The 25,000-nt window shown below is 34.7% G+C and overlaps 1 protein-coding gene across 2 annotated transcripts in view; it reads right to left on the bottom strand.

Moving 5' to 3' along the window:
- STXBP5L (syntaxin binding protein 5L) overlaps positions 1–25,000 on the bottom strand; it is a 378,355-nt gene that overhangs the window by 156,245 nt on the left and 197,110 nt on the right. For both annotated transcript variants that reach the window (XM_024769286.1, XM_024769287.1), the window contains exons 9-13: positions 22,040–22,118; positions 15,364–15,518; positions 9,586–9,658; positions 6,174–6,321; positions 5,189–5,256 (exon numbers count right to left, since the gene is read on the bottom strand). In XM_024769286.1, coding sequence (XP_024625054.1) covers positions 5,189–5,256; positions 6,174–6,321; positions 9,586–9,658; positions 15,364–15,518; positions 22,040–22,118 — 523 coding nt within the window. The remainder of the gene's footprint in view (positions 1–5,188; positions 5,257–6,173; positions 6,322–9,585; positions 9,659–15,363; positions 15,519–22,039; positions 22,119–25,000) is intronic.

Here is a 25,000-nt window from a genome sequence, read left to right as displayed (position 1 = left end):
GCCTCTGCGTGTAGGTCGCCGGAGGGCGTCTGTTCTTCGCTCAGACAGGACGGGCTTAAAGGAGCAGCTGCTTCGGGGACTCTGGCTCACTCAGGCCGGTGCGAGGGAGGGGTGAGGATGCGGGGCGAGCCTGCAGTGGCAGAGGCCGGTGGGACGTTGCACCAGCCTGAGGCGCGCTGTGCGTTCTCACGGGGAAATTGTCTCTGGATCCCGGGACCCTGGCAGTGGCGGGCTGCACAGCCTCCCTGGAAGGGAGGTGTGGATAGTGACCTGTGCTCGCACACAGGCTTCTTGGTGGTGGCACCAGCAGCCTTAGGGTCTCATGCCCGTCTCTGGGGTCCGCGCTGTTAGCTGCGGCTTGCGCCCGTCTCTGGAGCTCCTTTAAGCAGCGCTCTTTATCCCCTCTCCTCGCGCACGAGGAAAGAAAAAGTCTCTTGCCTCTTCGGCAGATCCAGACATTTCCCCGGACTCCCTCCCGGCTAGCCGTGGTGCACTAACCCCTTCAGGCTCTGTTCACTCTGCCAACCCCAGTCCTCTCTCTGCGCTCTGACTGAAGCCCAAGCCTCAGCTCCCAGCCCCGCCCGCCCCTGCAGGTGAGCAGACAAGCCTCTCGGGCTGAAGTGAGTGCTGGTCGGCACTGATCCTCTGTGCGGGAATCTCTCCGCTTTGCCCTTCGCACCTCTGTTGCTGTGCTCTCCTCTGCAGCTCCGAAGCTTTTTAAAAATGCTTTTATCTTTTAAATTCTACACCTGAATTTAAAGTGATTCATGCACCACCACTACAGTGTTATAGGACACTGTTTTTGTCTGTGTATTTACTTTTACCAGAGAGCTTTATATTTTCATATGCTTTCATTTTGTCTAGTGTTCATCCATTTCAACTCAAAGGACTCCCTTTATCAATTCTTGTGAGGCAGGTATAGTGGTAATAAATGGTTTGTTTTGTTTGTTTTTTGTTTTTTTGCGGTACACGGCCTGTCACTGTCATGGCCTCTCCCATTGCGGAGCACAGGCTCCGGACACGCAGCCTCAGCGGCCATGGCTCACGGGCCCAGCCGCTCTGTGACATGTGAGATATTCCCGGACCGGGGCACGAACCCGTGTCCCCTGCATTGGTAGGTGGACTCTCAACCACTGCGCCACCAGGGAAGCCCTGGTTTCAATTTTTGTTTATCTTGGAAGGTCTTTATTTCTCCTTCATTTTTGAAGTACAGTTTTCCAGATATAGTGTCCCATGTCTGGCTTTTCTTTTTTCTTTATGCACTTTAAATATATCATCCTTCTCCCTTCTAGCCTGTAATATTTCTGCTGAGAAATACAATGATAATCTCATGACATTTTTCATACAGATAATGAGTAGCTTTTCTGTTGCTGCTTTTAAGATTGTTTCTTTGTCTTTGACAATTCGATTATAATGTGTCTCAGTGTGGACCTCTTTGGGTTCATCCTCATTAGAATATTCTGATACATATCCAATGAATATGGAAGTCCATTTACCTCCTCAGATTTGAGAAGTTTTTAGCCAAGATTTCTTCAAATTGGTTCTCTGTCCCATTCTCTCTCTAGTCTTCTGGGACTTCCATAATGCTATACTGGTATGTTTGATAGTTTCCCATAAGTCCTTTAGGCATTCGCCACTTTTCTTCATTCTTTTTCCTTTTGTTCCTCTGACTCAGTGATTTCTTATTACCTATCTTCAAGAAGTTTGCTGGTTCTTTCTTCTGATTAAATCTGCTGTTAATCCCTTCTAGTAAAATCTTCAATTCAGTTATTGTATTCTTTAAGAGTTTCTTTCTGGTTCTTTTTAAAAGTTTCTACCTCTTTGTTGATATTTTCATTTCATTCATACATCATTTTCCTGATTTCATTTAGTTGTCTACCTGTGTTCTCTTTTCATGCATTGAGCTTCTTTAAGACAGTTATTTTCAACTGCTTGTCAGGTAATTCACAGATACCAAATTGTTTAGGGTCAGTTTCTAGATAATTATCTTGTTCCTTTGATTGGGTTGTATTTGTCTGTTTCTTCCTGCACCTTGTTATTTTTTACTGTGAATTTAGCATTTGGAAAACAGCCACCTGTTATGGACGGCTTTATACAGGGGAAGACCTTCTCCAAGCTCAAGATCCTTGGGGTCTCTCAAACCTTCAATGGGGATGCATCTTCTCTGGGACTGTATGTGTAATTTCCCAATTAGAGAGGTTTGCTGGTTTCTTTTTCAGGAGCTTGCATCTCTTGCTCCTTCTATTATCTGTCTTAGTTCTGCAAGTTTCTTAGCACTTCAATAAGCCACTGAGCTCTCTTTTGTTCTCTGCGGCCCCCAGGCATCCAGGTTCCATCAGTACTCTGACTCAGGGGAGATAAAAACTAGTCTCTTTGGAAGTCCCCTGAAAAGCAGGAACATTGGATGTACAGTCTACTCCACTACTTCCCTCTCATGAGAGAAGATTCCTCCTGAACAAGAGCTGTGCCAATTTGGGGAAGAAGCTGATATAGTCGAAATAAAATGGCTGTTTTTACCCATTTCAGTGTGGCTACTCTTGGCTTTGAGCTCCCCTGGGGTACTATGATTTCCTAATTGGTTTCTAGAGTTTTCATAAAGGTTTTTGGACCATATATTGTTGCATCAGTGTGCCTGTGGGAGAACGAGGTCTGGGGCTACTTATTTTGACATCTTGCTGATGTCACTCTCCATCGATTCTTTTTTTTTTTTTTTTTTTTTTTGCGGTATGCGGGCCTCTCACTGTCGTGGCCTCTCCCATTGCAGAGCACAGGCTTCGGACGCGCAGGCTCAGCGGCCATGGCTCACGGGCCCAGCCGCTCCGCGGCATGTGGGATCCTCCCAGAACGGGGCACGAACCCGTGTCCCCTGCATCGGCAGGCAGACTCTCAACCACTGCGCCACCAGGGAAGCCCTCCATTGATTCTTTTATAAAGTATTTTTCTGTCCTTCTTCTCTAAACCTGATTATACTGTGGTATTTGAAGTGAGTGTATTGTTAATGGCATAGCGTTGGTTTATGTTTTTTAATCCACTCCACTAATCAATGCATTTGAATTGATGTATTTAGACCATTTACATTTAAGCCTTAACACTTCCATGATTAATTAAGACCGTCTTTTTTTTTTCTTTTCTATTTTTCCCTCTTTTATTGTCACTGTTTCTTCCCCCTGCTTTCCTGTAGGTTAATTGAATTATTTTAGTACATCCATTTTTATGTGTCAATAATGTTTTTCAGTGTATCTCTTAGCCCAGATCTTTTTACAGCGTTGCTTTAGGTACTGCATTGTAATATTCATTTAACTTGTCACAGTCTACTGGTGTTATCATACTACCATTTTAAGGGAAGTATAAAAACCTTACCTTTCTTTATACCAGTTTACCCTCACCCATTTATAATTACCTTAAATATTTCCTCTATACATATGTAGAACCACATCAAACAATGTAACCATAATATTTTCTTCAACCATCAAATATAATTTTAACAACTCAAGAGAAAGCAAGCCTATTGTATTAACCCATATTTTTGCTTACTGTGTTCTTCCTTCCTTCCTCATATTCCAAGGTTCCTTCTTTTATCATTTGCTTTCTGTTTACAGAATTTCCTTTAGCCATTCTTTCAGAGTAGTCTGATGTTGACATAGTCTTAGTTTCCCTCATCTTAGAATGTATTAATTTCTAATTAATTCCTGGAAGATATTTTTGCTGGGTATATTATTCTAGGTTGCCAGTTCTTTTCTTTCAGCACTTGAAAAAGATTCAGGTTTCCTCTGGCCTCCATGGTTTCTAATGGAAATATGCCATCGTTCAAATTGATTTTGCCCTGTTGGTGAGGTGTGATTTCTCTTTTGCTGTTTTCATATTTTTTTCCTTGGTGTTTAGTATTCAAAAGTTTGACTATGATGTGTCTTAATGTGAATTTCTTGTGGTTCGCTCACCTTCTGCAATCTCTAGGTTCATGTCTTTTGCCAAATTTGGGAAGTTTTCAACCATTATTTCCTTATGAACTTTTTAAGCTCTGTTCTTTCCTCCTTCCTCACTGGACTTCCATTGACAAAAAAGGGGAGGGTATATGGCTCCTCATTACTGCTGGGCAGTGCTGGGAATTCTCTCCCCACATTATCTCTGTCACCACAGGTAATGAGTTTCACTACCATTCAGCAGGGTTAAAAGTCCCAGCACCCTACTCAGCCTTAGCTCAGTGTCAGAAACTGACACCCCCTTCATGGGCAAGTTGAGGCACCTTATTATGGCCTGATGAGGGTGAAAGTCCACGCTCTCCACTCAACCTTTGATGAAGTGGGTAGGGGTGGAGTCATAGTTTTTTTCTGTGTTGGTTAGCTATAATAGAAAGATTATTTTCTAAAAGTTTACTGTCTTTATAGGCTTCTCCTTTCCTCACCTTTTGGCTAGAGAGAGCTAGCTTTCGTTGGGCTTTTTAGGTTTGTGCCTGCAGCTCCAGGTTGCCAGCTTCTTCAGCTCCAATTCTGGGATATATAAGGCAAAAAGAAAAGCCAGGAAACTCACTTCCATGTCATTCCTTGAGTCTTTGGGGACCTATCCAGTCTGACTTCTCTCCATCTTTTCCAGTCATATTATAATAATATCCAGGGGTTTTAATTGTACTTAGTGGGAAGAATAGGGAAAAGTACATCTATTCCATACCTCATAAGCAGAACTCCTTATGATCTTTTAAGTCTTATCTTTATCTGTTGCTATGTTTCCATTTTCATTCCTAATATTAGAGCATGAAGTGGGTTGCTATAGGAAGTAACAACATTTCCGATGCTGTAAGTTTTGAAGTATACTTTAAATAGCCACTTGATGGAGATACAGAGCACTGATTCCTGGATTTAGATGGAATCAAGAGATATTGGTAAGGGCCTGTCTAAGGCTAATAATCTATGATTTCTACAGAAATTCTTCTTTGACTAATCTCTCATGATTTTTCTATCTCTGACTTTCTTCTGGTCTTATAATCTATACTTACTTATTTTTGTTATATGTCTATGTTTTCAATGATTTGATTTTATCTTCTATAAAGGTTATAATCTTTGGATAGAAGCTGTGTCTTATATTTTAATTTAAACTGTCAGCATTCCTACAGCACAATTATGGGAAAGTGTGAAAATTCAATGAAATCTTTTTGATGATAAATTGATAAACTCATAAATCACATCCCACTTACCCAGTAATAATAATTTCTGGATATGTCTGTGTGCCAAGGTTCCAAGCTCCTCCACTGATTGGCCACTCCTAAACAGATTATGTGGGAAGAATTTGTAAGTTTTATTTTTTAAATTTAAATAACTTAGAAATTTAAAATAAAAATATTTTAAAATAACAGTAAAAGTTTCACTTAAAATAAATAGCTGTTAAGTAATGAAGAATGAAATGTGTACCTATTTTTTAACTCCTTCATTGAACAAACAATTCCAAATGCAAAATTTCATATCCTTTAAAAATATAGATTTTAACAAATATTACCATTCATATTAAAAATGCAAAGAAGTATCTTTAATCATACAAATGTGGTGTTGCTACATTTTCCATGTAGTCTATGTACCTCAAAACTGTGGTGGTGCCATTTAACACAAAATACTATGTAAATTGTGCCCCCTGGAGTTGTCCATCTCAACAGTCCTGTTCAAATAACAGAAATCATAATGGGGGGGGGGTCTTTTATAATTGTAAGTATTTGAATCCTGTAGTTAAATATAACAAAATGGAATTCTAGAAAGTTACTTAATGAAAGTCTTTGACAATTATGTCTTATTAACCATTGATTGATAAGAAATAACTAGAGAGAGTTGACTCCTGAATTTCTTAAAACGTAATCCTTCACCTAAAATAATCAAAGGTAACATCTTATGATTCAAGCATATGTTAGGTTAAACATATATTTAGTATATAAATAAATATGATAGGTAAGTATATCTTAGTAGATAATTGTATACTTTTTATATAAGAAATTTATATTCTCGTAGACTTAAAGCTATGTAGCATTTAGGAAATTTGAATTTCAGAAATTATGTCTTTTATAGATGCCAGTTTATGACTTGAAAAGAATTTAGTTCAAGTCTTCTTCTATGGAAAGTCAGAAAATAACAGAAAAAAGTAGGATCATATGATATGGATATGAATACAAGAAAATTTCTAATTGTTGCTTTTACCTTATTACTGTATCCTTGTTTTTTATGCTTGACTCCTATAGAGTAGAGCACTAGAATCAAATCTGGTGGGCAATCAGCAAAGTATGCTGTGCACGTAACTGGTGATTCATGAATGTCCATGGGATATGGATTTTCAAAGATAGGAAAGCTAATAGATAAAGATAATATATTAGTGACATTTTGCACTGATATAAAAATGAAATAACTTTTATAAAACAAATCCTAAACTCTTCTAAATATTGATTATATTGAATATATTTCACATAATTGTTTTTTAAGCATCATAAAACAATGATCACCTGAACAAGAATTCTCTTTTAAAAATATATATCTATAAAATGTAATATGAATACTGGTAGAATTTTACTTGAATAAACTCATTTTCTTTCCAGTAATTTCAAAATTGCACAGTGATATCGCTTTCTACAATGGATAGACTAAATTATGTTAAATTGAAAATATGTAGCAAGTTGACTTATCAGTCAGTTTATTAAAACATTATCAACTAGGTACTTTATCTACATACAATTTTATCTATATATTTATATAATACACGTATTTAAATATCTTAGAAAATTTTCCATGCTCTCCAAGGGACATAATACATAGGCAAGTATTTTGGCTTTGTATTTTTATAGGGAGTAGCTGAAAGTTGTGTGTGCAATGTAGGTATGTGTGTGATTACACGTTTAAGATTGTTTCCTATGTAAACTAGAAAACAGTGGAAATGCAGACCTATGGCTGTAGTAAATTTCATATCCTCAAGCCATATATCATTTTAAAAAGGGGTATCAGTAAGAACCAAATTAAGAATTCTTAGAACCACAATATATTGTACACTTCTCATGTACCAGATGTACCAGGTACTGTAGTAGATGGAATGGAGTATTATTCTATGCTGCATCCGTTCTCAGTCTGTGTGATTATGTTACTTCTGATACAGCGTGCTTTTGGGGGGTGGGGAGGACTATTAAAAATAATTTTCCCCATATTATAGGAACTTAATCAGAAACTTAGTTCAAACACCAGAAAGAGTTTGGTGTGTGTGTGTGTGTGTGTGTGTCTATGTGTGTGTTGACAGCGGTTCTCTTCCCTCCAATCTTAATGGTTTCCCAGAGAAGAATAGTAGTATATGCAAAATCACATGGAAAGAAGAAAGTTGTGTTTAATAAATGGCAAGTAGTTTAAACTGAATGGATCAGAGGTTCCCTGTTTCAGAGCAGAAATTATCAATATTTCTAATATTGAAGAATTAGAAGTAAAATAAGTGGATCACCTTAAAGATCAGATCTACAATTTGGGATTTGATAATAGCAAGAGATTACAATGATAGACTCCTGAGAAGGTGAACAATATCATGGAAATGTTTGGGGAAAATAACTTTATTATATTGGCAAAGAGTAGAAAAATGACATTTAAGAAAGAAATAGGGCTTCCCTGGTGGCGCAGTGGTTGGGAGTCCGCCTGCCGATGCAGAGGACGTGGGTTCGTGCCCCGGTCTTAAAAAAAAAAAAAAAAAAAAAAAAAAAAAAAAAAAGAAAGAAATAACTAAAAATGTATTACAAAAATTTACGTGTGAAAGTGTGAACTGGTTGTTGTAGAAATGTGAACAAAGATGTAAATCCAAGAAGAGGAAAAATTTTCAAGCCCTAATGCTTGCTTTCATGTAGAGGATTAACTGGAAAAGAAGGAAGGAAGGAATAAATTAATTTGAAAAATGAGTACAAAGCTGCAGTTTAATTGTTAACATTAAACATGGCTAAAAGTAACTATCTGGAGGGAAAGAGAACATGTTCAGTTTTTCCACATTAAACTTCTTGTAATAGACAACAAAATAGGAATGTCACATAGATTTTAAAACATGGTGCTGAAGAAGGCAAAATATTAGATAAAAACGTGCAAACAAAACGTCAATTCACATACTTATATAAGGTAATGAAAAGCATAAGAATTAATGTATAAAAATAGTAACTTTTATGTTATATGTATTTTACCACAATAAAAAAGTTTTAAAAAGAATAAATGTATATGCTAAAGAATGTGAGTATTAAAGACAAAGTATAGTGGGCCTTGGAGGATGTTAGACAATTAGACAAGGTATGAGGAACCAACAAATATGACACAGAAGGAAGAGGTGACTACCAGTGAGATCAGAAAAGTATATTTTAATAAAACCTATATTAGAACTTAGAGAAAGAGGCATAAATCCACACTCGTACACAAAACTTAATCAGGTTTTATGCTGATAAATAGAGCAGCTAGGCAGAATTCAGTTATGGTGATATTATGGACCAACCCTATTCCCTTTCAAAATATTGAAATACTATGTGATGCAAATTATCACAAAGAAGAACTCTGGCTCTTACATTCACAAACTACACTGAGAGTAAAACTCAGACTGTACTTCATCCAACAAAAATTTATTAAGAACCTACTTCATGTGGAGACAAAACCTGTCCTTCATGAGGCTTACAGTCTAGTAGGGAGACAATCTTTAAAACAATAACAAATGGAAAATTTCATCTGTGTCAAAGCTATGAAGGACAGGAACATGGATCTAAGACAGCCCTTAATAGGATATTTGACCAAATTATACAGATAATGAAAGATTTTCTTTAATGAGTAAACGATATCTGAGTTGAGATTCTTATAGATGTTAGTAAGGAGAAAAAGGAATGGAAGATTATTCCATGCAGAGAAGAGAGAATGTACAAAAGCTCTGCAAATATAACAGGCTAAAAAATGATCAGTGAGTCTAGAACAAAGAATGAGGGAAAATGAGCTTCATGCCTATCATCATTGATAATGAAAATATGTAGCAGGAAGACAGTGTTCATCAGTTTCAAGTCTACTTTTACTGTCCATGTAAAGTAGTGGAGAGCACCACTCTAACAGCAATATTTTATATTTGTTTCTACTGCCCACAACATAATGAAAAAGAAAAGAAAGTAAAAGAAGGCGTCTATCATCTCTTGCCTTGAGATCCTGATCTTCTGTATTGTCTGCCACAGTAGTTCAATAATAATTTTATCATGTGCTATTTTCCTTTAGTCAATAAAGCAGATGGACAAACAGTACATTATGTAATTTTTGTAACAATTGTTTTTTGCTTAGGGAAATAGCAGAAATGTGATCCATTTTATGTGTTTGGAGTCCCCAAAGGCATCTTTTTAAACATTAGGTGTTGCCTTTAAAATATCTTACAGTATTCTCAGTGTCCCCTAAACTCTCCTGGTTTAGTTTTCATTATTGAACCAAATTACATTTTTGTAATTCTAGCAAAACAATATTACACATAAAGAATATTTACCATCTAAAGAATTCTAATGCCAATTATCTATAATGTCCTCCTATATTTTAATTGCAATAAATAGAGTCTAAAATAGTGTTAATCCGTACATGGACAACTTACTTGCTTTGTGTCAGATCAATTACAATGAGATCTTTCTCCAGAAGTACAGCAACGGCATAGGGTTCTTGAAATTCTACAAGTAGAAAAGAAAAATGGAAAAGTTTTCATACTTAACATTTTATAAAATCACCAAACTTGTATTTCCTTTATCTCCTGTATAAATGTTATTTAAATGATTTGAGAAGACCAAAGTATGAGCTAAAATAAGAAGTAACAAAGAGCACTTTTTAAAAATATATGTTGTCCATTGTAAAGCAATTATACTCCAATAAAGATGTTTTAAAAAAAAAGAGAGGGGCTTCCCTGGCGGCACAGTGGTTAAGAATCCGCCTGCCAGTACAGAGGACACAGGTTCGAGCCCTGGTCCGGGAAGATCCCACATGCAGCGGAGCAACTAAGCCCGTGCGCCACAACTACTGAGCCTGAGTTCTAGAGCCCGTGAGCTACAACTACGGAATCCTGCGCGCCTAGAGCTTGTACTCCGCAACAAGAGAAGCCACCGCAATGAGAAGCCCGCTCACCGCACTAGAGAAAGATGGCGTGTAGCAATGAAGACCCAACGCAGACAAAAATAAATAAAATAAAAAAAAAAAAAAAGAGAAAAAGAAAAACGTGGGACTCAAAAAAAATATATATATATATGTTGTGTTTCTCAAACAATGTTTAAAACCATTATAGGAAACAAGGAAAAAATGAGAAGTTGCATAGCATAGAGTTAAATATTATCTCAATAATCATGATAGTAGTAGATTATTTGAAGAGAGTGAGTCTGTTATCTCCATCTCACATTTATCTTAGTCTTCCATAACCTTCCATTTCAGATCTGATTTCATGCCTACAGGAGATATACTAAGGAAACAGTTCTGCTTCTCTCAGTTGTGATACATATTCACCTCCCTATGAGAGCAACACTCCTTATACTAAAAAAATTACTTTCAATTCAATGTGATTTAACAGGTACTTAAAGACTTCCTACTATGTGCCCAGGAGTATATATCTCAAAAAATCAGAGTCTGAGGATAGCCCAGGATTTTCAAGTTCTTAAAATTCAACCCTTCCTTTCTCCCTTTCTCCATCCTCTCTTCCTTCCTTCAAGATGTTTCAGAAACTGTCTTAAGAACAAAGGATATATGGGGAATAAGAATGACAAGGTCTTTGTTCTAATAAAGTTTACAATCTAGGGGTACATACAAACAATGAACAAGTAAACAAATAAGATTAATTCAGAAAGTAAAGTGAACTATGAAAAAAATAACAAGGGTAATAGTACAAGAAATGACTTCTGGTTGGTGGGGGAACACTAATTTAGTTATAGTGGTCAAGGAAGACATTGCTTTCCATCTGTAATAAAGGACTAATAAAGGAAAGCCACAGTTACAGTGTTAGCTCAATTTAAGGAGAAAAGTATTTACAAAAACATTTTACATACATGGTATTTGATTCTCAGTAGCTAGAGCATGTATCATCATTTTTTCATTTCATAAAGAAAACTGGAGTCCAAAGAGGTTACGAGATTGGCACAAGGTTACAAAACTAGTAAGTTATAAACCTGAAACTTTAATGCATGCTGTTTTCATTATACCAGCAGTTTCTACTGGCTAGTTTAAGAGGTATTTAATCCTAAATTCAACAATCACTTGGCAGGAATTTTGTATTCAAGAGTATTCAAGTCTTGAATGGTAAATTAAAATAGATGGCCTTCACAGTCCTTCCAGTCCTGAGAAGCTACAGAACCTATTCATATTTTTTTTTTTTAACATCTTTATTGGGGTATAATTGCTTTACAATGGTGTGTTAGTTTCTGATTTATAACAAAGTGAATCAGCTATACATATACATGTGCTCCCATGTGTCTTCCCTCTTGCGTCTCCCTCCCTCCCACTCTCCCCCTCCCACCCCTCCAGGCTGTCCCAAAGCCCCGAGCTAATATCCCTGTGCCTTGCGGCTGCTTCCCCCAGCTATCTACCTTACTACGTTTGTTAGTGTGTATATGTCCATGACTCTCTCCCGCCCTGTCAAAACTCACTCTTCCCCCTCCCCATATCCTCAAGTCCGTTCTCCAGTAGGTCTGCGCCTCTATTCCTGTTTTATCCCTAGGTTCTTCATGACATTCATATTTATTTTTTAAGTCACAAGCTATGAGAGAAAAACTAGAATCAAAAAAACACAAAAAAACAAAAACTGAGGAGCCTGACCTTGTTTGGGTGCATATTTATACAACAGTATACAGTCCTCAAACTATTTGCTACTCAAACTTTTTCAAACTGAGGCATTTCCCCTCTTCTCCCTTATCTCTTAGAGCTGTTTTAAGTTTTCAACATTATTTCAAAACGTTTCAGGGTTTGGGGATTTTTTTGTTTGTTTTTCAGTTTGAAGAATACTACAAGTTTCCTCTTTGTCTTCTCATCCCTCTCTAGGAAAATCACTGGTTGGGAAGCAATGGCTACAAAAATAAAACAGCTGAGACATTGGCATGAATGAGCAAAAGTCTTAAATAAATTTTTATTTTAGGTAATTACACCTGCTTTAGATTATTGTTTCTTTTCAAATAATAAAAACTGGTAGCAAAAGTTTCACATTTGTAGAAGTACTTGGTGTGCTGTGGTAACCACTGAATAAAAAGATTTCTTTTGGAGTCAGTGTTAGGTTCAATTTGTGTCTATTATTTATTAACAGTTTGATCCTAGGCAAATTAGTTAACTTCTTTGATTTTCAATTTCTCTACCCATTGAAATGGCAAAATAATACTACCTTAGACTGTTAATAAAGATTAGATGTATATAAAGATGTTTGATGCAAAGGCTGGCTTATAGTAAGTACTCAATAGATGCCAACTGTATTACTTTTTTTATTAGATTGGTTGTTTTTGAGCAGGCTCAGCCTTTTAACCCTAGCCCCCAACAAGATGGAAAAGCTCTATCATAAATACTTCTCTGAAGAGAAATGCATTATTTATGACACTTGTAGAAGACCAGATACAATTAAATATAGATGCAAAACTGACAAATTCGGAGTATAGTTGGTTAGTTACTCTGGGCAATGCCCCCTGAGATAAGAGGATTAGGCATTTGTGTTCTTTGAGAAATAGGCTGAATTGTCAGATGTCACAAATGATTCAGCAATATTAAAAACTGTTAATAAGTGTATTTTGTTTAACATATGCATAACACATCATTATGTGGCTATAAAGGAGATTAAAGTTCCATATTTACTAATATGGAATCATAATCAAAATACTGTACACTGTTAAGTGAAAAAAGTGTGATACAGAACAACATACAGAGTATGCTGTCATTTGTATAAAAAAGATAATGCATATATGCATACATTATTTGGGGGAGAATACATAAGAAACTTAGTAATAGTGGTTGCCCCTGGAAGGGCAGTGAGAAAGTTTTCACTATATACTGTTGTGTATTGTAGGGTTCTTTCTTGGCATTTTCATGTACTATTGTTTTAATCAGAAATAGTTAATAAAATACACTTATATTTTACTGAGTAAAGTTAAACTATTTCTCCCAGCTCCTAGTAAGTAAAAAGTTCCATCCTCACTACCACTGCTCTGAAAAGCAAAGTAATATATGTGGCTTGGAAGTGATTAGGCTTGGTTACAGTACATTTATAATTTGTTTAACATTATCAGAAACTGTCCTAACATCTCTACTGATGTGCACAAATGTATATACACATGTACCTATAGTGTTTGATCTTGGCAACCACACATTTTCAGTTTCTATTACTGGTATGCACACCTTTTTTCTTGAGGCTCTTTAGTAGAAGGCATTTTCCTAAGCTCAGCTTTTGGTCCTCTGTTCTTTCTTTGTTCCTTTATCATTCATTCTCACAACTCCAAAGAGCATCTATACTCTGATGACTCAAAAATAAATATTAAAGACCTTTTCCCTCTCTTTTTCTGCTCTCTAAACAACTCTACTGACTCAAACTTATTTTTCTCTCTTTCCAAGAACTGTTATTACTGCATATGAAACCACTATTCCTAAAATGTTGTCTTTGACTCATCTCTCATATCACTCCCTAATCCAGCTGTTGACCAAATTCAATGGGTTTTCATCTTCCGTTCCTACAAGCAGCACTCTGTTTCAGATCTTGACCATTTTAATATACATTACCACAAAAGCCTCCCAGTTGGAATCTGAAGTTTTAGATTTCAGGGTCTCTTTCTTCAAACCCACACTCTAAAACATTGCGTTCTTTCACTTAATATTTCCTCAAAATTCCTCTGTAGTTCCCTATTTCCAAATACAAAAGGCTTTCAAATTTTTCTCTGAATTGATCTCACTCTAGCAAAACCTCACAATTTCTAAAACCTTTACTCAATATTATTTTCAAGGCCCAAGTCATTCTTCAAGCCCTATCTAAATCCTACTTTTTCCATGAAGCTTTGCATGAATATTTCAGTCATCGACTACCTGACTAGCCTATAAATTGGTACATTATTTAAACTCTGATTCGTATAACTCAGCGCTTAATTAAGCCATTATATTTTTTAAACTTCAGTCATAATTATCTTCCTCATGTGGCCAGATTTTCTGATTTGACATCAGAGATCAGTTTCATACTTCATCCATATTCTCAACAAGTTCTTGTCATACTGAGGCCATAGAAGCATCCAATAAATATTTGTTGGTGAATTTACACCACAAGTAATTTGTCTGCCCCTGGCAACTCTGGGAATAAAGTGCCACATTGATTGTTATTTTATATCACTTTATTTCAGTTTTTAAATATGAAACTCAATAATTTAAAACAATTAATACATTTATAATAAAACTAATAGCTATTTATCTTCATAGTTTATAAGGCATATTCCCTTTGGCCTTCCAGTAATCATGTGGTATCAATATTATATTCTTTCTTCAAATGATTAATCAAACTTGTAAATATGAAGTGACTTGTCCAAGGTCACATAGCTAGTAAGTGACAGAGCTAAATCATAAGCCCAAATACTCTGTCTCTAAGTACAGTGTTCCTTTCCCTACATCTATGTTCCCTCTTGAAAATGTAGAAATATATATATATATACACACTATCTTTTGTAATCATAAACTCATATTTCCCTTTTTATATTTCACCCTTCTCAATTTTTAGATTTCATTATTAAAATATTTCATCATTAGATTCCATTATACAGTTTGCATATAAGTTTAGACTGGTTTTTTATGTTTACGAAGTCTTTATATTTGGGATAATAAAAATACATAAGCACCTCTCCTCCCAAAGGCTCTTCTAATTATTTTCAAAATTGGAATAAATCACTAACCATACATCAGCAATCCTAGAGTAATCACAGGTGCTACAGTTGCATCTGAAGCAAAGCCAGATGTGAAACAGATGCAGCACCACCAGAGTTACAGATCACTGATATCAGGTAAGTGCTTTAACTTTGATTGGCACAGGATTGGGATGGGTGGAGCTGGCCTAGGAAAGGCTATTAGGAGACCTCAGTTTCTCCAAGTGATTTCACCCCAGACCCTGAGCGGACCCTCCCAGCTCAGCTTCCACCATCCTTATCAAAGTTTAAAGCACTTACCTGATATTAGAACCTGAAACTCCAGCACTGTTGCACTACATCTGTCTTACTTCCATTTTCTCAAGTAGGTACAGCTGCAGAACCTGCTCCAGCACCTGTAGCTCACAGTGTTGTATCACAGTCGATATCAGCTGCTAAAACTAAAAATATTTAAGCTTAATTTTGTTAGGAACTTATCATTTCAAAAATGATTTTTCAACATTAGTAGTTTCATTTTAGTTACTTACCATTTGGATAGGGTGTTTCACATAAAGTTAGAAATTCAACAATAGGATGATCCATTTCAAGCACTGTAATTGCTTTTCCATGCATGATGGTTAAACTTGGTCTTCTGCAAGCTTTGTCATAGGACAGTCCACCAGAAAATATTATGAATGGTTCACTACAGAGGAAAAAAAGTTAATGAGACTGAGTTCTTTAAGATGACACAATCTCACAGTATTGAGGCAAAAAGGAATGGGCTTAGTAGGGATTATATACAATAATTTGACAGAGAATAAAAGCCTTTCCTGGCCTCAAATATCTCACCCAATAATTTACTATTCTACCATTTCCTTTTTTCTGGATGTATATTCTCACCATTAAAATTACTAATGAATCAATCTAAAGATGTTGAGGTGAGATGGGGGAAAGGCAGTGAGGTTGGTGAGAGGGGAAGATGCTGACTGACTCAACAGAACATCTTCACATATATTAGTTGGTTACCAAGCTCTAAATTACTACTATTAGAATATTAGGCTATGTTACTTTATCATATTAACCAGCAGGCATGTGGGACCCCAAATCACTAAGAAATAGATGCAAATTTCAACATGAAATGAAATGTGACAATGGCAAGCCCAGAATGGTAGAAGGTAACATGAAAAGTCTACATAATAGAGTTTCTGTGGGAAAGGGTTATGACAAACAGATGGAGAAAACTAATATGTAATGGGAAAATGATTCACCAAAAGTAAATGTGACCTTCTTCTCAACTTTACCTAGGGTCAGCCAGTTCTATTTAGCTTGTAAAACTAACTTCAAACAAATTTTTTCATTTCTGTTAACTGCAAGTTACAGTTAGATAATAGAGTGGGGCTGAAATGACCATAAAATATCATAGCTGTCAGAAAGTTATGAAATATCTTCAAAAGTTTTCATTTTCCTTTTCTCAAATATCTGTATCTCTAGTATATGTATATAAAAGAAAATGTGTGTTGATATGAAGTATTTTTCAATAAGACCAAACTGAAAATATTCTCCAAAATTTTTTTAAAGGAACTAGACACTTTTATTGTACCAAATTCCTTGAGAACATGTTTCTCTAAATAATTCACTTCTATCCATCTACTAAACTGAAGAAGCTACTTGTTTCTAGAACTCACTCCATAAAATTTCCCTTTCTTTTCCATTTTGTATCGTACATAATACCAAACATTATCAAAGGGACATTTGCTAATCTTATGCTGGCTATGTAATAACAACAAAAAACCCTTTTAAAAAGTTTCCATCAAAATCTACATATAAAATGCCTTCACTACTTTTTATTTAAAGTTCTGTCTTAATATTTTCATATAAATATTTGTGTTGTAAGCTAAAAAAGGGAAAATGCTCTAATTTATTTTCCTTGAGTCTTGCATCAGTTGACTTGAGTTAGTTTTGCCCCAGTTATTAGACATATTAATTAGCACCAACCTACTAATGGTGGTATTAAGAAGCAAGTTTGTTTTTTCTATGAAATACATAGTACTTAGATTATTTAGAATACATCTCCAGATTTAAAAATCATTTTTAATGAAATGAGTGTGGGTTATTGCACCTCTGCTGCTTTGTTTTGCAACAAAGTTCATGACTTGGAGAGCATAATATCTTTTCATAAATATTGAGCTTAATGATCTGCTCCAAATATTAATAAAGGGCATAAATATCTATTTTGCCCATGTAAAAATGGGTGAATTTACTCTCATCTCCTAGTACTAATCTAAACATAGGATAAGAAGCAATTTACTCTCCCTTATTTGTAAGTACATTGGAAAATGTCTTTTCTAGTATTCAAAGGAGGCACAATCTTTTCTGCTCTTATTATGACTTTGCATCACAAAACCATGGGTCTGAAGTAATTGTTGATATACATGCACTTTTCTGTAAATTACTGAATGATTGAATAAAAAGCTATTTCCTCAAGAAAATGCTCAGGAAACCACTCATGGATAATTGCATTAGATATTTAATTATCACATTAAAGCCTCAGAAGTACTGTTCTCATTTTATTAATGAGGTTAAATAACAATTAAGCAGAAAAACCCAAAAGGAAACTGAGATCTATCAGCCTTCGAAGCCTATTCTCCTAAATTGTGGTCTATACTGCCTGAAGTAATAAATAGCTACAATTTACTGAATGTTTACCATGTGGCATATATTGTGCTGTGTATATATAAAGTAAGTTTTACGTAATCCTCACAATCTTGTAATCCTCAATCCTGATGAGAAAAGTACTATTAGCTCAATTTCATAGATAAGGAGTCTGGGCTTAATACAGGTTAAATAACTTGTTCAGGGTCAAGCAGCTAGTGAGTGTTTTTCATTTCTAGTCTAATAGTTCTCAAACTGTGGAATGCACCTTAATAGATGTTCTACAAAAATAAATAAGTAGATAGTTTGACAAACACTTGCAAAGTATATATATCTCCCTTCTGAAATCTTATAATTCATGCCATATATTAAATATTCTGAAAAATTGTATAGTAAAGAATCCAGTTTGTTTAAATAACCCAGAACTTTTCATATTTCTCAGATTTATTTGATTACAGATTCCTTTTTCTCCATGAATACAATTAGTAATTAAAGGGATACAATTTGGTAAATGCTATACCACATGAAACTGCCTGCTTTACTAATTAATACAAGTGTGCCTTGAGAGATTTATCAGATGGATTAAGAAATAAATAACCATATAATTGATAATGTCTTCATACATAAAGAAAACATTAATAACAATTAAATATTATTGATAACAACTTAGATAAATCTCAAAGGCATTATGTTGAGGAAAAGAAGCTAGGATCAAAGGTTACATAATATGTAATTACACTTATATGACATCTCAAAAAGGCAAAACTATAGTGACAGCGTACAGACCACTGGTTGCCAGGGGTTAGGTGTGGGGAAAGGCATGACTGTAAGGGGATAGTATGAGAGAATTTAGTGGATATGGAAATTTTCTGTATTCTTATTGTGGTGTCAATTTCAGGAATCTATACATGTGTTACAAATCCACAGAACTGTGCACCAAAAGAAAAAAGTCTACTTTACTGTATAATTTGTAAAATAGATAAAATATAATAAAAAGCACTGAGCCTTATTGTCTCAATGAAAGCAACAGGATTAAATAATAAATTGTGTAACATAATGTAATACATGTTAAAATAACATTTGTTGAGTATTATGATGTGCCAGGTATTGTGTGAAGACCTTTACATGCATTATTGTATTTAACCCTCCCAATGAGAGAACTACTACTATTATTCCCACTTTATAGATGGGTATACTAAAGCTTGGAGAACGTAACTACCCATGAAGTCTTATCTGTAGGTGACCACAACATGAAGGGATTACAAAACTAGCAGAAGGTTATTTTTATTAACTACAGAGAAGCTGATAATGCTAGTGATAGCAAGTAAAGAGATCATTATTCCTTTTTTTTTTTAAAGGATAAAATTATTAAGCCTTGAGGCCATTGTAATTGGAGTCTCAGTTAAGCAAACTGATGACTGAGGACAAATGATTCCTGAGCAGAATGGTTGTTTATCCCTAGAAATGTAAAGCAAGTTTGTGAATGGCTAGTTTAAGATAAAATTAAACAGAAAACATACCCTTTACATCTGTTACCTATGCAGCATAGGTAAGGCTGCAGCATATATGGTAAGGCTCTTCTTAAAGTTCCTGCTCATGCTACAGCCATCTCAATTTTTGATTTCACAAAATATTTGCTGTATACTAGATGGAACGGAAATATAGCTATCTATTTCCACTTCCAGACTATGGCCCATTTTGCTGTGGCAACACCTTTAGGGACTCAACTTCAGTGCCCCTCTGTTTTTGTAGTCTCCTTTTGTTCTGAGCTGTGGATCCACTGCTTCTAGAAGAGGCTTTTCTAATACAGTTGTAATCACAACAAATTGACACAATGTACTACAGTGCATAGTAAGGGGGATGATAGTAATTATGATTAGTAATACATAATTATTTCACATTAGAAATCTGAAGAATTACTTCTACACAAAGTTGAGCTACCAATTACTAGAACAAAGCAATTTAGAATCAGTTGAAAAATATTAACAGTGTGAAATAACATGGCTTTGATGATGACAGTAATAACTTTTTTTTATTAAGAAATCCACTATGTGCCTCATTAAATTTATGATGTTACAAACTTTATGCATAATTCAATTTAATCCTCACAATCATCACAGTGAGATAGGTATTGTTGATGAGAAAATTAAATTTTAAAAGGGTTAATTAAAATTTTCAAGGTCACACAGCTGTCTTACTCCATAAGCCAATGATCTTTTTTTTTAAATATATATCTTTATTGGAGTATAATTGCTTTACAATGTTGTGTTAGTTTCTGCTGTACAACAAAGTGAAACAACTATATGTATATATATATCCCCATATACCCTCCCTCTTAAGCTTCCCTCCCATCCTTCCCATCCCACCCCTCTAAGTCATCACAAAGCATCAAGCTGATCTCCCTGTGCTATGCAGCAGCTTCCCACTAGCCTTCCATTTTACATTTGGTAGTGTATATATGTCAGTGCTACTCTCTCACTTCGTTCCAGCTTCCCCTTTCCCTGCTGTGTCCTCAAGTCCATTCTCTACATCTGCGTCTTTATTCCTGACCTGCCACTAGGTTCATTGGTACCATTTTTTTATATTCCATATATGTGCGTTAGCACATGGTATTTTTCTCTGACTTACTTCACTCTATATGCCAGGCTCTAGGTCCATCCATCTCATTACAAATAACTCAATTTCATTCCTTTTTATGGCTGAGTAATATTCCATTGTATTTATGTGCCATATCTTCTTTATCCATTCATCTGTTGATGGACATTTAGGTTGCTTCCATGTCCTAGCTATTGTAAATAGTGCCGCAATGATCTTAATCATTATTTTAAACTGCCTTGCCTTGAATTCTTGATTTCTGAAGTACATTTTCTTCATGTTTACCCTTTTCTCCCTTCATCTGGCACCATCCTATCTTCCATCCCTTAAATCCCATCTCAGGCATCTCCTTTCCTAAGAAGAATTTCAGTGATTTCTCTCTTCACTGTTGTCCTCCCTACTCCCTTTAGGCAAGGTTAGCTGTCCTTTTGCTGTGCTCTCATAGCATGTCTCTATAAAAGCACCTCACATGTTGTATAGAAACCACGAGTTTATGGGCTTACTTCTGGTACTAGACCATAACAGATTCAAAAGCAGGCAGTAATTTCTATTTTAGTGTGCCAAACAAATTGCTCAATGTACATTATGCAGTAATAACTTAATACATTTTGTTTTAATTGAATTAAGCTACATATTGTTGAGCACCTCATAAAAAATACATTTATATATAACATAATACATGTCATAAAGTCCATGGATCATGTACTTTATCAGGGAAAAACCTCTCATGCCTTCACATGAACCTCTTTATTCTCATTTTACAAACTAGGGTTTCAAATTTCTTAGTCTATAGCAAATAAAAGACTAGATACTAGTGGATAAACACAATGGAAATTAGAAGTCCCAAAAGCCCCAAACTGAAGGATAGAGGAAAACTTTCAAAAACAAATACATACATGAAAAGAAAGAAAAAAAAGAAAGCACAAGCTGCTAGGAACAGTTAATAAGTCTGAAGTGCTCAACTGCTTCAATAGTCCTTTAAGTGTGACACTGTATAACAATGGATGTAAATAACATTGAGCCTGAAGACTCAAGCAAAGTTTAAGTTATAAACACTGTTTTAAGAAGGAAAAGAATATATGTAAAATATTTTCATCCATAATGATTAAATTTTAAGTGTTTTAATACTTTAGTTACAATAGTAATAAAACCATGATCATTTTTACTAGTTATACATAGTAACATTAGGCTGGACTAAAGAGGTATTGATCCATCTATCTACTATACCTTGAGAAGAGCAGCTATAAGCAAACATTAAATGCACCTATGACAACAGGAAAATATTCTAGTGTGAACATTTAAGTAATATAAAGTAGAATTATCCAATTTAGACTTAAAATAAAACTAAGGTCTAGGCAAGATTTGTAATTATGGTAATTCTGGATGAGAGTATTGCCACTAATAATTACTGTAAGTATAAATATTGCTGATGCATAGGATATGGCTGCTGTATATACAAGATAAATTTCTGTTAAATATTATTTTTTATTTAATTTTCTGTATCTTAAAATTTAGCACTATTGTATTATGGCAATATACATAAATGTTTACCTTCACAACTAACTATAATCTTTCCAACTTCAGAATGTAAGATCCTAAAGTACAGAGACTTGGTTATGTATTTAATTCATGTGTAATACCAACAGGTACATAGCTTCTGCTGTTTAATAATGTTGAATGACTGCTGCTTGTAATTGCATGGCCCAAAAGCCCTACATTGTTAAAATTAATGTATATAATACTCATCTGAATATTCATATAAATTTTAAAATAATTGATTTGCTATTTATAATAACGTTGACATAATACATTTGCCAGTTGAACAATAAGAAATCTGTTATTATCAATGAAGAAGATTCAGCCAGTTAATATAATTATGTAAAACTTTAAACAATATATAAACATTAAAGGTTATCTGAATTTCTTGTCTCTGTTTCTTACATATTTTCCCATAACTCTCAAAGTAAAAATGCATACCTGTTTCTACAAGTTTTGTATTCTACTTTAAGAATTGGTTTGCAAGATTCAGATTTTCTTCCTTCTCTTTGAGTTTTTCCTAGAGAAAGAAAAAGGACTTTATTAAATATGATTTAAATTCTACTAACCCATGAGAATTTTAAAAGCTTGATTAAAGGAATATTTTTAAATGTAATTATGTGTTTTTCATAATACAATAAACACATTTCTACGCATCCTAACATATTTGTTAAATTTATAAACAATTTGTTGAACCCTAATAATTGACTGTTATATAAACAATAAAGTTATTTGTAAACATATTTGTATTGCTTCACATTCTCCATGTATAAATATAGTATCATATAAAGTTATTTTAATTATTTAAGTTTCAAGATAAACAACTTCAGAATTGAAGACATATACATACATACTTATCTGCATAATGAAATGTATAATGAAAATCCATACTAGGCTGAAAATTTTACCTATAAAACAAGCAAATCCCTTTCTTATGCAGAAAGATTTGCCATTTAAAACTTATGAAAATCTTTGCATTTTCATCAAATTTATTTAAAGGAAAGTCCATTAGACAATGAACACTGATGGTATATTTCATGATTTTTTAAAATTTTAATGATGTCCTCTATTTGCATAAAACAAAAATAATAGTTTCTTATAAGGGAAGGATTATGTTGTTTAGACTCCATAAGAGTCTAAATGAAAGATCAAGAAGAGTTGAAAATGGAAATAAAGCTACTTCTGCCTATAACATACTTATCTTTCTAGTTATGATTTTACTTATAATTCTACATCTCATTTTGATAAAATTCATCTTTTTCAAGATATGTTTGTTTGTTATTTTAATAAGTACCCTATTTATTCTTGTATTGCCACAGCTGTTTATAGACACAGAAACCTATTATGTAGATAGATGTTTACATGCATATAAGTTAAAATTTCAGAATAGCTTCAGAATGGCAAAGCCAAATCCAACTAGGATGTCAGGACAATTTTATCCAATTTGCTTAATGGGCTATCAGCATAGAATACACCTTATCTGCTCTATGGCATGCTTTCTGAAATTGCCTTCTCTTTCTTTTATGTCAACTAAAGAGGCAACCCAATAATAAAATATTGGTCAATATCATTCACATTGTAAAACAGGATTAAAAGTATCTATTATATGTGAAAAAGAATTGCTGACATTAACTATATTATATATGAAAAAGAATTGCTGATATTAAATATAGATCATTACAAAGAGACAACTTTGGCTCAGGGACTCACTCTGAACAGTGGTCTTAGAGGTGAGGAACATCTGGTTGGTGATTACTAGTTCTGATAATGAATGGAAATAGAGAGACCTGAAGGAAGTGACAGAGTCAGCAAAGAGACCCATTCTTCTCAGTTGATGTTTTTTCTATCCAGAGCTTCTCTAATAATTGCCAAACCATTAGTTGACCAAAACAGTATATTTGCAGTTGTTTATATATATGGGACCAACTACTATTTTTCAATCAATAAACATCACTATCATGCACTGATTTTAGTAGAAAAGAGTAATTGTTTAATTAATTAATGTTTTACTTCAATTTCCAACTCTAATAATTAATTTGGGGGTAAAGCCTTTCTGTTTTGATTATATTCATTGCCTGTCAGTAACTGAAATATGCTTAAATGTCATGTTGCATAAAACATTATCAACAACTGCATTTATTGCTTTTCCTTATGTTCAGAGTACTGTATTAAGTGGGAAGATACAAAGAAATAACTGACTACCAAAAAGCTTAAAATTTACTAAACTGAACAAAACAATTTTTGAAAATGACAACACGAGGTACCATAAACAAGTGATAGACATGAAGTGTTGCAGGAGTTGAGAATAAAATTGTGGCTTCCTTTTACAACAGACTTACCTAGATTTTCACAGACTTCCTAGAAGCTAGATTAAACATTAAAAGACAGAAGTTGGCTAGGAGAGCATAAGAAAAGACATGAAGGCAGAATGTGCCTAGTATGTTGAGAGAATAATGGATAAGAGAAATTGGGCAGATTAAAAGATTAATGTAGAAGAAGAGTGCAAAAAGGCTGATGAGGTACAAAAGAGCCATACAATGGCAATCTATAAAACTGATTTGCAGTATAGACAAGGGAGAGTCACTGGAAGCTTTCAAGTTGGGAAATAATATGTGTAAGCAATGCCTCAGAAATATTAACAAGGATTTATTTAATAAAGAAATTTTGAGGATGTAAGATACTGATAATGGAAAACAAGGAGAAGATAATCACAACTGTGCAGGAAAAACTGAAGAAAAGTGAACAGTCTCAAAGAAAAGTGGGATACTATTAATCACACCAACATGTGCATCTTGAGAGTACTGGAAGGAAAGGAGAGAAAGGAGGAGAAAAACACTCAGAAATATTGGTTGAAAATGTTCTAAATTTTTTGAAAAGCATTATTTATACATCTAAGAACCTCAATAAACTCCATGTAGGATAAAATCAAAGAAATCTACTCCCAGACACATCAAGGTAAAAATGCTAAAAGCAAAAAAAAAAAATATTGAAAGCAGCAAGAGGAAAATGATTCATTGTATACAAGGGAGCCCCAATAAGATTAATAGCTGACTTTCTTACCAAAGACAATGAAGCCAAAAGGTAGTGGAATGACATACTTAATGTACTGGGGAAAAAAAAAAAAACCCTGTTAACCAAGAATCAAAGTTCATAAAAATTATCTTTCAAAAATGGAGGTGAGGGCTTCCCTGGTGGCGCAGTGGTTGAGTGTCCGCCTGCTGATGCAGGGGACACGGGTTCGTGCCCCGGTCCAGGAAGATCCTGCATGCTGCGGAGTGGCTGGGCCCGTGAGCCATGGCCGCTGAGCCTGCACGTCTGGAGCCTGTGCTCCGCAACCGGAGAGGCCACAACAGTGAGAGGCCCGCGTACCGCAAAAAAAAAAAAAAAAAAAAAAAAAAAAGG

The sequence above is a fragment of the Neophocaena asiaeorientalis genome, unplaced genomic scaffold (genome assembly GCF_003031525.2).
Source record: "Neophocaena asiaeorientalis asiaeorientalis breed wild unplaced genomic scaffold, Neophocaena_asiaeorientalis_V1.1 scaffold671, whole genome shotgun sequence".
NCBI classification, from domain to species: domain Eukaryota; kingdom Metazoa; phylum Chordata; class Mammalia; order Artiodactyla; family Phocoenidae; genus Neophocaena; species Neophocaena asiaeorientalis.
Note: the sequence above shows the minus strand (reverse complement) of the source record. Positions and strands in the feature narration are given on the sequence as shown.